Source organism: Mustela erminea, chromosome 14 (assembly GCF_009829155.1).
Source record: "Mustela erminea isolate mMusErm1 chromosome 14, mMusErm1.Pri, whole genome shotgun sequence".
In the NCBI taxonomy this organism is placed as follows: Eukaryota; Metazoa; Chordata; class Mammalia; order Carnivora; family Mustelidae; genus Mustela; species Mustela erminea.
In genome coordinates, this window is record NC_045627.1 from 12,419,237 (window position 1) to 12,432,869 (window position 13,633).

At 45.9% G+C, this 13,633-nt stretch overlaps 1 protein-coding gene across 7 annotated transcripts in view; it reads right to left on the bottom strand.

Moving 5' to 3' along the window:
* Positions 1-13,633, bottom strand: part of RYR2 (ryanodine receptor 2) — a 756,727-nt gene that overhangs the window by 48,065 nt on the left and 695,029 nt on the right. For all 7 annotated transcript variants that reach the window (XM_032312097.1, XM_032312094.1, XM_032312091.1 and 4 more), the window contains 3 exons: positions 6,578-6,682; positions 3,945-4,026; positions 387-1,684 (listed from right to left, as the gene is read on the bottom strand). In XM_032312097.1, the coding sequence (XP_032167988.1) occupies positions 387-1,684; positions 3,945-4,026; positions 6,578-6,682 (1,485 nt within the window). The remainder of the gene's footprint in view (positions 1-386; positions 1,685-3,944; positions 4,027-6,577; positions 6,683-13,633) is intronic.

Genomic DNA, 13,633 nt, shown 5'->3' on the forward strand with positions numbered 1-13,633 from the left:
TTTTTTCATGAGTGTCAGCGATATCTTTCTAACAAACTCTCTAAGGCGGTCTGAAAGCCATGGTCACATCTTCTGTTTCCTTGGATGCACTGTGACACCCAGGGGCATTAGGCACATGGTAAGGACTCATAAGATACGTGTGGATGGGATGATCCCTCTGCTGACGGCTGTCGTCAGGGTGGGAACTTGAGCTTACACCTCAACAGTTTAAGATACTTCAGTAATTTGTAAAGACTCTTAACAAGGCCAGCGTTGCCAAGCGCTTCCCTTTGGAAGGTCAAGGCACACATGTAAGAGGCTCTGGCGCCAGCAGGAGAACGGGTGTAGGGTTCATTTTTCACACCCAACTGACAGCCAGAGGGCTACGGTGACTTGGAGCCCATTACCTGGAATTTTTCTTGCACGTCGGGGATGGGGACCGGGTTGCTAATGAGGTCACTGAGGCCAGCGTTCGGGTTATGAGGAATGAGTTTGTACTGTCCTCCTTCTCTCTTCAGATCCAACCCGAATATGTCCGAAAGGAGGTCGCTTTCCTCCGTCAGTTCCTTCAGGTCTGTGAGGTCTTCCGAGGGCAGGGCGGCCTCCATGGGCTTCCTGTCCCCCTCCTCGCCGTCCCCCCTCACCTCGTCCTGGGTGGGGTCCGGCATGTTAGCTAAGAGCTCCGCCACCCTGATCTTCTTCGCTCCTTCTACCAGGCTGCCCCCCAGCAGCAGGCTGCAGACGATGCGGAAGAAGCCTCTGGAAACGCTGGCCACGAAGTGCAGGAGGCTCACGAAGACGCTCCAGTAGGACGAAAAGGCGGCTGTGACCATGTCCTTCACGGTCATCTTCTTCACCTTCTTCATCTGTTTCTTCAGGCTCTTCAGGCTGAGCATTCGCATGAGAGTCAAGACATTGTGCCTAAGAGCCAGCAGGGCCGACGTGACCGTCAGGATGGAAAAGAAGCCCATCCTGGGCCCCTGTTCTTCCGGCTTCTCCTTCTCACTCTCGTCCTTGTTCGCCGACCTCTCATTCAGATCCGACTCTGAGATCTGCGCCGCCAGCTGCATCTCGAAGATGGTGTCCTCGCAGAAGTTGACGAAGAGCTCCATCTTCTCCTTCTCTCCCCCTTCGTTGACCACATCGAATATGAACTGCCGTTTGGACTCCTTGACCTGGGGCTTCTCCCACTGCGTGCGGCTGGACTCGCTGATTTCGAAATAGACCCGCTCGATGCGCTTGGCGCTTCCCATGATCTCGATGCGGCCCAGGAAGGGCTGGAAGTAGTTCAGCACGCTCTCGGCCAGCTCCAGGAAGGTCTGCAGCCGGGTGTCGTTGGGCATGTGTTCAGACAGGTTGGTCAGGAGAACGGCGACGTTGAAGCCGATGTCCTTCGCAGGCTCGTGGAACCGTTTGACGAACTCTTCATAGTCGAGGGTCTCGTTTTCATCGGTCTCCGCGCAGGACAAAAGAAACTCGGTTTCGGACTGTGTGTAGTGCTTATGGCTCTCCATCGCTTTATGGAAGTCCCTCTTGGAAATGACTCCCTTGCCGTCGGGATCATATTCCTTAAATGTGTCAGAAGATGTCAAATCCTTTAGTTTTAAGAACATGTCAAAAAACTTGAGAATCATCTCCACGTTGTTGGAAGATTCCACGAGCATGTCGACCATCTGCTTGCCGATGGTTCCATTGACAACATTTCCTGGTGGGCAAGAATTGCATGTGTTCAAAGGCAACATTTTTGATAAAATCATTGTCTACAGAAAAAAAGGACAATATAAGTCTTACATGACATCTGAATCAAGGATGGCTCCTTGTTTATCTTCCACTGCATGAAGTCTCAGGAAAAAAGGGATAGTGATTTGCAAACTCTAGTTTAAAGGAGGGATTACATAAACATATGCAAAACCGTATTTGCAAAGTGGTTAGACTAACAGGAATACAGCAATATTTGAACAAAAGCTGTTTTTTTTCCCCCCTTCAAATTGATCAAGAAAGCAACATGTTCTTGAATAGAAAAAATGGGGAAAACATTTATATCCTAAAGCTAGAAACTGAAGTCCAGTTTCATGTTAATAATAAAGATGAGCATCTGGACAGCTTTTGAAGATTGAAAAATCACTGAGGGAGTGCATGGGTGGCGCACTGCCTTTGGCTCAGGTCATGATCCCAGGGTCCTGGGATCAAAGCCCACACTGGGCTCTCTGCTCAGCGGGAAGCCTGCTTCTCCCTCTCCCACTCCCCCTGCTTGTGTTCCCTCTCTCACTGTCTCTCTCTGTCAAATAAATAAATAAAATCTTAAGAAAAAAAAAAAAAGATTGAAAAATCTCTACTTGAAGACAATACCCTATTTAATGTTCATAGGTCCGTAAGGCAGGTACTTTTTCATTAATTCTGGTTTTATTATTGAGGAAAGTGAAGTTTAGCAAGGCTAATCAATGTGCCTGTTGCGACAGGATTAGTGGGGGCGAGTGCCAGGACTTCAAACAGATCCTCTGAAAGCAAATTATATGCTCTTTCTGGTTTAAAATGTAAAGCCCTCTCCCTACGTTTCTTCATGGTCCAGAATATTTATTGTCAGAAAATGGGAGATCACTGATAAGCTTGAGAAAATTAGATAGTATCCTAAATTATAGAGTCACAGAACGCTCTTATTCCTCGAACAGAATGTGCAGTGTAACATCAAGACAGAAACAGAACAAAGACATGTGGTGAGGTCTGCTGGTGTCCCCTCGTGCCGCAGTAAACACCGTGGTTATGAGCGTGGGTTTGGGAGCCGCACTGTTGGGTTTGAATCCAGGCTCCACCATCTACTGGCTGAGCAACTGGGCAGACGTCGGTGCCTCAGTTTCCTCATGTTCTAAATAACGATAATGATACTATCAAACTCGTCATCCTGGCATGAGGATTAGATGAGCTGATATGTGATAGTGGGTGAATTTATGTTGTCACGGGAGCAATCACTGCTGCTTCTACTGTTATTCTGCTTGTCATTACTGCCGTCCAGACTAAAATTTGATGTGACGTCATGGTAAAGCGTCCTGCACTCAGAGGCTATATAATGACTGCCACCTAAGGTTCTGCGCCTTTGAAGTTCTAGCACACCGCATGCCTCCTGCAGTTATGCAAAGCACAACAGACTAAGAACCAGAGGAAAAATTAGCAGGGATTCAAGAAAGAAGGATAGGCAACAAAAACAAATGGTTTTTTAATGGCTTTGGTCCTGTTCACATGGTATCACAGACTTCTCACATTCCCTCTGTCATCACCTCCATTTCACAGGGGAGGGAGTGGAGAAGGAACTAGTGCAAGGGTTGCACTAGTCGCTAGGAAGTAGGGAACTGGGGATTTGAACCCCAGCTCTTGGCCACCGTGCTTATTACCGCGTGATATAGAAGAGAAATGCAGTAGCAGAGAAAGACAAGTTGGAAAGAGAAAAGACAGAGATGAGTGCTGAGGGAGGCACCTGGCGGGAGCACGAGACTGCCACCAGCGGCTGCTGTGCAGGCCGATGGCCTCTGTCCTCCTCCTTCTGCAGGATGTGAATAACCCCCGAGAGTCACAGTGCAGCCAGCTCAATGCAGTGGTTTACACAGCTGGAGTTATTCAAATGCCCGTAGTCCTGATCACAGTCACTGATCAGTTAGTCACTGATCATAGACTAACAAATGAATAAAATCGTTATGTACTATGTCTGGAGAGTGTATTCTTTAGAAGAAGTGTCCCTAAACATTACTACTGGTTTCATCCCACTGCTACATAAACTGAGATAAGCAAGATATCTCTTTTTAAAAAGATAACTTGGAGAAAACAGTAATAAAGCTGGCGATAAATCCACGGTTATCTGTCATATCTCAGTGTTGATATTTTATTCTCTGTGGCAGGCAGACTTCACAAGCAAGCACCTATTGATCCTTGAAATAAAAGAATAATGGGTACTTGAAAATATAAATCAAGATTACCTTCTAACATGGACAGCAACATGACCACCATATCCTTCTGAAGATCCATTAATTCTTTTAAGAGCTCAATTTGACTGGAATCCTGAAAACATTAACACAGGTTATATTAACATAGAACATATAATGCATCATATATATAAAATCATAGCATATTTCTGCATTTGAGATAATATGAGAAAATTATGTAGCAGGAAGAGCATACTTATTCTCACAAAGAGTACTGCTTCACCCATCGTAAACACTTTTTGGGATCATAAAATGAAAGAAAGGCCAAGTGTAAGTATGTAGCTTATTGCAAAGAGGTATACTTCAGAATTAGTATTTACTACTGATTGTATCTCATTTAAGTATGTGTGAGGACAATGAATAAGTCTAACAGAAGGATGAAAGCAGCAGCAGATTCTCCAACAGCGTGCAAGACTCAGGTGCCTCCACACGTCGGACGTCTTTCTTTTACTTGAAGACTGAATTTGTTTTTCCCTCTTCCTAACTTATTACACAAAAATGCTATGTGTTTTGTAAGAATTAACTTATTCAGGAAAAATGGGCGAAACAGTGATATGATGTAAATTTACATCAATCTAACAAAAATATAACCAAGTAACACCTATACAAATAATGTATAATGTATCTTATTTACCAATTTTATTCAACACCCTGATATTTCTCTGGTTAAGATTTTCTGGGTTTTTTGTTTGTTTGTGTTTGCTTTTGATTTTTTGGCCACGAAAAAAATTCTTTTACAAGGATACGTTGTGTCCGAACCTCAACTGCTTAGATTCCGCATCTTGAAACACAGAATGTACTTACATCAACATTATGACATTATGACTCACCAAATTTTCTTTTAATTTGAAACTATGCTTTCTTTCTTTTTAAATAATTATACGAGGCAGTCATTTTATTTATTTAGGTTTTGCTAAATATGAGGCTGGAAAAATGAGACTTTCTAAATAGTATTCCCTTGGCTAGGTCTACAAACTAAACAACTACTAGGTAGCATCACGTGTTAATAAAATGATGGAACTACACTAGAATGAGAACTCCCTTGAAAGTGTATCAATTTGGTTCATGTTGGTTTTCTTTATTCACTAAAATGCCACTTGTGATTAGATGAAAGAATCATGTTATTTCCTTATTTGGTAGAAGTCACCAATAATTAGATGTTGACAAAACTCAAGCCAGGCTCTTCGGAGTCCTCTTTTCAACCAGGGTGTAATCTGGGGCTCAAAGACTTGAACAAAATACTGACAGCATTTCTACCAGCTTAAGGCTGCATCCACTAGGGTGGCCTTAGCCCACCTTAGAGGGACTGCCTGGGGAAACTCAAGGCTGCTAAAGAGAACAAACAAAAAATTGTCCTGTGTGCCTGCTGACACTGGGGGACCGGTCTCCTCTCCCGTCTCTGTACGAGGGTAGGAGCAGAACTTCAGTAATTGCCAACCTGTGGACACAGCTGGCCTAATCATATCTACACTGACCAACCCTTTGTGATCTCTCCCTTCCTACCTCTACTGCCCCCACCCCCCATGCCTGGTGCCTCCTTCTCCCTTTAAAACACCCACTCACCTCTGTACATTTCCCTACTGTGATAGTTATTACTGATGAAAACCTGTCCTCACCACTTTCACCAAGGCCTGCTTTAACAATAGGCTCCTGCTTGTAGCCACGGGTTGGGGGTGGGGGGGTGGTGTGTGCAATTGTCCCTACTTCACAGGAGGAAAGGGAGCTGGTGCAGGCATACTGCAGGGACATGTGAATGAAAACACTGGGCAGGACTGCCAATGCTCTGGCCTTAAATCCTGCTGTCTTTCCTCTACCTGACATGGGGCAAACACCCAGACCCTAACGGGCAGTCAGATCTCAGGACCCGTCATCAAAGTTCACCGCATCCAAGAGACTTATTTACTCTTTTCTGTAAATCTGTTCTTTATGTGCTTATCCTTACGAAGTTTTTCTCTGACTTCCGCAAAATTAAATGTCCTGTTGATAAGTGTCTGTCTACTGAGAACAGCTGCTCATTCATGACTCAGTAAGAAGACTGTTTCTCTTTAACAAGGGATTTGCAGGTTACAAATCCTTTTTCAGTCACCTGGATGGAGGAGGAAAATTCTAGTCAATAATCACTAAGAGGTGTCTGGGTCTATGAAGGACTGTAAAATGTACAATGTTTGGGAACTACACTGTGTTATTTCTCTATTAAATTCAACTCCTTAGTATCTTTTGTTCTCCAATTTGAATAATGGCTCCCACCTATTCTTAGTTTGCATAAAATACTTGAATTAAAAACTTTTTAAAATATAGAGTAACAGAGGGGTGCTGGGGTGGCTCAGTTGGTTAAGCATCTGAATCTTGATTACGGCTGAGGTCGTGATCTCAAGGGTCATGAGATCGAGCCCCATGTTGGGCTCATGCACTCAGCATGGAGTCTGCTTGCGAATCTCTCTCTCCCTCTCCCTCTGCTCCCACTCCTGCCACACCATTCTCTCTAAAATAAATAAAATCTTTAAGAAATATGTAGAGAGTAAAAGATGTATAAAGAAATTATTCAAGAAAGATCATATTCAAACAAAAGTAAGCATGTTGAATTTGCCAGTGATTACAGTCTTTGTCATTTAGGATGGAGGATTTACCTGAGACAGCTTCATCTGCATGTGGGCAAATACGTGAAGAAAGCCCACAACCGCATCCCACAGCCTGCTGTGGGCCAAGCTCTGCTGATTCCCGGTGCAGGGACCCTGGACCGGAAACAGATGGATAGCAATCATTCTCAATGACTTAATGGCCAAAATAAGCTGTCCACTAATGAGCAAGGACAAAATCAACTTAGCATTCACATGTAACAAATTCTAAAGACAGTTTCTCAAGGATTTTCATGTTCTTTCTGTATGCTTAATAACAAAAAAAGGAGGGGAAGAGGGTTGGATACAGGTTGGATCCTACTGCTGTAGGATCTGAGATGAAGCTTATGATAAGAGGCAATTACTTCTTATTGCTAAATAGTAACTTGGACAAAGCATTCATATCAAGGGAAAAGTCCTCTTCAACGATTTCTTAAGTGTACAGCTGTTTTACCAATCTTACAACCACTGAATTTTAAAAGATTATTACTTGGTGATTAACTTCACGAACCCAGAATCCAGGGCAATTGGAACCTAACTTCGCTCTCTTGGCTCACACTTCAGAAGTGATCTTTAGGTTACACTGGAGAGGACACATTGTAGCAGGCAGAGTGCTTGAAGGCAGACCATTTCTATTTTTATTTTCCAAGGAAAAATACTATAGTCACTAAATTTTGCATACATACCTACATCGACGAGGGAAATAAATGACAGGGATTTTATTAAAAAAGAAAAAATAAAAACATACAACACAGTTCTTAACTTCCAATTCACTCATTCCTTTTGACAAATGACTCTTAAGGAGTATAAATTTGAGAGAACATTAAAACATGTTTACTCTAGGAACAAGTGACCGGAAGAGATAAGCACATTGAAGACACTGAGAAGATGTTGAATTGGAACTCTGTCCTGTGCTTGGCTTCTCTTTTGTCCTAAAGCTGATGGTAAAAGACAGTAAGTACCTCCCTGCTTCAAAAGCAAGGTGCCAGACTCAGTATGTGCAAAGGGGGAGACCAAATAGCTCTTGCCACTTCAAGGATATAAAGAAGATGAAAGTGAAAAGTGAGACTTTGGAGAGTTCCCCATGTGCTCGGCATCTCCACCTTCCACTCCTGCTGTGACGGAAGAGGGGAGACACTGAATCCTTTATACCAAGTGAGCAAGGAGCCTTCGAGAGAGCCATCCGGAGTGCTTGGCATCTGTCTCCTGAAGCTGGGTATTAGAAAGTATGAACGGCACCGAATAACCAAAAAAGATACGTGTTTCTCAGACAGACTCCTGCAAGACTATGGAATCTTGCCCAACGACACTGTCTGAAAGGGTGATGTGATCCCAAGGTGGACGGACAGAGGCCACAGGATGCACAGGGTCTGGGTGGGAGAAGAGGCATGGGCGGGCCAAGGCCACTCATCAGAGAAAGAACGCAATATGCCACAGACCCAGCTCCGCTGTGCAGTCCTGAATTACACGTGCCCTGGGAGGAAGGAGACCTTCTCCACCATCAACCCCCACTCCCATCCCCAACGCTTCTTCCGGGCACTGGTGCAGTCCACCCCTAAGGATACCAGGGGCTGAGGGGAAGGGGGGTAAGGAGGAGGAAGTAAAGGATCCTGTGGGTGGACAGAAGAGAAGCGCGGATCATACACCAGGCCGCCCACCCTCATGTCAGAGGCATGTCCGGCCCCAAGGGGGAGGGGAGATTCCACGTAAGAGTTTAGTGTACCCCTGTGCTGGGACCGAGTGGGGCTCTTCCCATGATGAAGTGTCTGAGAGTGGCCAGTGCACAAGACCCGTTCAAAGAGTGGTCAAGACATGGCCCACAAGGGGTACCTGGGTTGCTCAGTGGGTGAAGCCTCTGCCTTCAGCTCAGGTCATGATCTCAGGGCCCTGAGATTGAGCCCCACATCAGGCTCTCTACTCAGCAGGGAACCTGTTTCCCCCTCTCTCTGTGCATACCTCTCTGCCTACTTAAGATCTCTCTCTCTGTCAAATAAATAAATAAAATCTTAAAGGAAGGAAAGAAAAAAGAAAAGGCCCACAGAGGGCCTCTGGGTGGCTCAGTTGTTAAGCATCTGCCTTTGGCTCAGGTCTTGATTCCAGGGTCCTGGGATCCAGCCCCACATCAAGTTCCCTGCTCAGCGGGAAGCCTGCTTCTCCCTCTCCCACTCCCCCTGCTTGTGTTCCCTCTCTCACTGTCTCTCTCTCTGTCAAATAAATAAATAAAAACTTAAAAAAAAAAAAAAGTATTATAGACCTCAATGCAAAATCTAAAACCATAAAGCTTAAAAAAACCACCACCACCACCACAACAGCTGCCCACAGAACAAGTGTGAGAGAAAGTGGTGAGGAGAGGTCAGGTTATTTTAACTTGCAGCTTGATACATTTGGGCCATTCAAGGCACCAGGCTAGGGGGACTTGACTGTACTTCTGGCCTGGCCATCTCCTACAACTCCGGTTTCGAAGCAGTGGAGCTTTAGGATTTCCCCGGGGCTCAAGTCAAGCATCTTCTCGGTGCTTCACGTTGTAAAAACCTGCGAGGGTGCCAAGTGCCAGAGGCCACTATGGGAACACTAAAAGGCCCATTTCTGGGGCGCTGGGCTGGCTCAGTCAGAGGAGCACACAACTCTCGATCTCCGCAACGTGAGTTTGAGCCCCACCTTGCATGTAGAGATTACTTCAATAAACAAATATGTAAAAATAAAATAAAACTAAATGCCATTTCAAAGAAAATAATCTTGACTTTTCCTCAAGTCAGGAAAAAATTTCTTCATGGGGTATTCAGTATTTTAAACAAAAGTTAAAATATTATATGGCAAGGGACTAAGGTCTTCCGCAAACTCTAGGTGACCAAGAGTTATTTTTACAACCTGATGTGACAGAGTGGCAGACGTGAGACCAACGGACCCGTTTTTCCTTCTAAAGTGGAAACATCCAGAATTTACACTACTTTCTAGGACCTGCTCAACCATAGGCCATGTTACTTCTAGGAAGTGATAACAAATCCAAATCGGGCACGCACCTCACCCACTGTGGAACATTCTTATTTCTCGCATCTCCTCAGTGCCTGCCTCGTGTAAAAACTTCACTGACTGTCAGAGAGTGGGTTGGTCTTACTTTCAGACTGAACTTCTGACAATAACACCTAAAACTTTCTCTTTTCTCACCAATTATTTTGCCGTCTTACTCGAGGTATTCAGACAATATGATGTCCTCTCATCCAAGCAATTCTTGTGCTTCCCGCCTTATTAAAACTTCAGTGGAATCCTAGAGATGATTACCTTGATTTCACTGGTTTTGAATCTTCCTCTTAAGTAAGTCTCTATCATTAGCAAAAATTTGAACCAAAAGCAATATGCAATATGGTAATCTAAAAGGCAGTCCAAAATAATGAAGCTAATGATGACTTTTTAGTCACAGAATTAACAACTGTCAGTAAATACGGTGCTAACACAAGCTTCTTCGAAATATATTTCATTAAATTCAATGTGGTGGCTTGGACTGGTTCCTGGAACAGAAAAAGGACATTCGTGGAAAAACTGGTAAAGTCTGTAATTTAGATCAGAAGATTCTATTTCTTGCTTTTGGTAAATGTGTCATAATCACATAAAATGTTAGGGGGATCTGGGTGAATCTTACACAGAGACTTTCTCTACATTTTCTTTGCAACTTTTCTATATATCTAAAATTGTAAATGAAATAATTTTTATTCACATCTATATTTCAGAAATTATTTTAAAAATGCCATATAAACTACGAGTAACAAGTTAAAAAATGTGTAAACCATGGGGTGCCTGGGTGGCTCAGTCAGTTTAGTGTCTGCCTTTGGCTCAGGTCATGATTCCAGGGTCTGAGGGATTCCCCTACATTGGGCTCCCTGCTCAGTGGGGGGTCTGCTTCTCCCACCCTGCTCCTGCTCTCTTTCTCAAATAAATAAATTTTTTAAAAAATCTTTTTTTTTTAAGATTTATTTATTTAGTTTTTATTTGACAGAGAGAGAAAGCAAGAAAGGGAACACAAGCAGGGGGAGTGGGAGAGGGAGAACCAGGCTCCCAACCGAGCAGGAAGCCCAATGTGGGGCTTGATCCCAGGACCCTGGGATCATGACCTGAGCCAAAGGCAGACGCTTAATGGCTGAGTCACCCAGACACCCCGATTTTTAAAATCTTAAAAAAAAAAAAATGAACAAGCCATAATAAGCCAAGCTACTTTATCCCTTGGATGCTCATATAGAATGTTCTCTGTTACGTGGACAAGTGAGAATAAAGTTTGGGGTCCCAGTTCAAGATGATGACACAGGAGGGTCCTGAACTCACCTCCTCCCATGGAGACAACAAATCTATAGCGATGTATAGAATAATTTCCTTGGGACAAAAAAATCTACAATTGGTGGACTAACCCCTCCCTACTTGTCTCCAACTGAGACAGAAAGCATATGCAAGCAAGCAGGAAAGGCTGAGCAGTCTTGCCATAAACTCCACTCCAGGTATGATACCCCACAACTGCAAGAAAACTCAATACCCAGAGTTTCTCCCTGAGGAGCAAAGAGCTTTGCACCATACACTGGGCACCCCTCCTATAAATACCAGTACCTGAGAAATGAGCCCTCAAAACATTTGGCTTTTAAGACCAGTGGGAGTCCCACCCACAAGACCTATGGGGCTGTGGTAAACTAAGGAAAGAAAAGCTGGTAAAGTACGTCTGAGTAGACTCACCCTTCCCAGGGCCCAGCACAGAAGCAGCCCTCATAAAGCACCCTGACTTCATGTAAAAGAGACTCATTTCCTCATTCCAAAACATGGGGCCGAGGGGCAAGGGCCGACTGGGATCTCTCCAGGGAAGGAGGCTGCCATATTCCCATTTCTCCTCGGCCTCACTAACACTAGCGGCACCATCTCTAATCTCCAGTCTGTGGGCTCGCTCATCCCTGCTCTCCCAGGGCTTGATGAAAGCCAGTTTGGTGGTGGTGGTGGTGGGGGGGGACCATCTTTTTTCTTCTTGTCCGTTTAATTTTTTCTTCTTCTTCTTTCCCCCCCTGGTGTGTACCATGTTTCCACTCCAGCCACGGACTGCCGTCTTCGCACTGTCCCTCTGCTGTGGTCAGGAGCACCCGTATCTCCGGAGGGGACCCTCCACCCACATCTGGAGGACTTGCGACCCCGGCTGCCATGCGGCTGTAAGGAGCAGACAGGAGCTCTTGGCCGACCACTGCTCGCAGCATACCGCACCGAGAGCAGCTAGAAACACACCCCGGTGTCTCCAAGAAGAGGCCTGTGTGTTTGTGTAGGCGCTTCAGGCTGGGCGCAGGCTTCCTGGGTGACACACTTCCAGGGGCCTGTGGAGCTGCGCTCAGGGAAGGAAGGCGGCGGAGCACAGTCGTTGTGCTCTCCTTCCCCTCGCTCCTCTCCTGCAAACTGGTATCTTGCCGAGAGATGCTTATACTCTTCCCTGATTTTTGTGGCTGCCAACAAGGAACACCTCTACAGGGCCTGGCTCAGGTGGCCAGGGAGGCTTAAATTGAGAGGCCCGCAGGGTTATAAAGGATGAGGTCAGAGTTCTTAAAAATGAACACCCCCCAGGGCACAGCAAGCGGCATAGACCCAGGAGCTCCCTCTTTTTGTGAAAGAGGCCTATTAGCATATCAACAGAGTTGTAGCCCGAGGGGCAGGCTTTTCATTAATGAGCTAAAGGCGGACTGTACCTTCCTCCTGAGACCTTGGAGGGAGCTTTATCTTTCCACCCTCCTTCTGCCAAATTGCAGATTGCCAGCATCTGTCTGAGGGGAGATCTCATAGGCGCCTCATTTCTCTGTCCGGTACCCTGGTTTGCGTGAATGCTTCCAGGGGGCACCCTTGGATCACCTGGCTCTGGGGAGCAGGGTGGCTTGGGTTCCTGGTGTCGGGTCCCTAATGTTGGGTCCCCCAATAATGGGTCCATGGTCAAAGGAGCGAGACTGATACAAAGCGAAGGTCAAGCAAAGCTTTATTTCGTGCCAAGCATCAAGAATCAGACCCACGGTCCAACAGACCGGTCGGGGCCGCCCCTTACAGAGAGGACGACGACCCCTCCCTGCCTCACAGACTAACTTTTATAGATCAAAGGCCATGTGGTTGATCCTGGCCACACACAGGTGGCCAACTGAACTACAATTCACCCCATAGTAGACATTTGCACTAGTCTATCACCTTGGTGAGAATTGGTGCCCAAAAGGCAGGGACCACACTCCTTGGTAGCTAGGAGACTGTATGCGCCCCCACTGATTGGATGTCTCCTCCTGGCCTGACCCACCCTTGTATCTGGGCTGTTACCTGGGACTGGTTTCCTGGACTTGCTTTTAAGTAAGTTCCCCTGGAGGGGGGACAGGGTCAATTTAAGTTTTACTGCATAAACAACAAAATGGCTATTCAACCGAGGTGGGGCCGCTCCGGCTAAATAGGCCCTTACACTGGGTCCCAGTGGAGTGCAACCAAGCAGAGAAACAGCTCTCGGCAGGCTACCAACTCCAGGGCACTGCATGGGGGGCAGACAGGAACATACCCCTTGTCTTTCCATGAAAGAGGCCTCCTTGCTACTCCCGGAGCTTGTGTCACGGGGACAAGCTTCAGGTGGGGCACACCACCAGGAGCCATGAAGGTATTCTCAGGGAACATGGGCTGAGGGATGCCATTATTATCCCCTCCGCCCCTTGCCTTGCTACAGCTCCCCGCTGTCTCCCAGAAAGGAACACGCACACTCATCTGGAGCCCTGATCTTTATAACTGCTGCCCATGGGACACCCCCAGATCATCTTGTTCTGGGGCCAACAGGGTTAATGCTTGCCAACCCACATGACTGTATACATTTGCATTTTTGAAAAAGCTGCTGCCTGAGGATCTAGCTTTCCCAGTCAGCCTGAATCTAGGTGCTAAGCTCTTCTTCCCTTTTGGGTCACTGACTGGCCCGGCCTCCTTCAGCTACTGTCAGTCATTAAAAATAAAATACACTGCCTGGGCAATCAGCCAAGGCCTGACCAGTAAAGTTCATCTACAGGAGGCCACTCCTTCCAGACTGAGAGGGGTAGCTGTTTCATT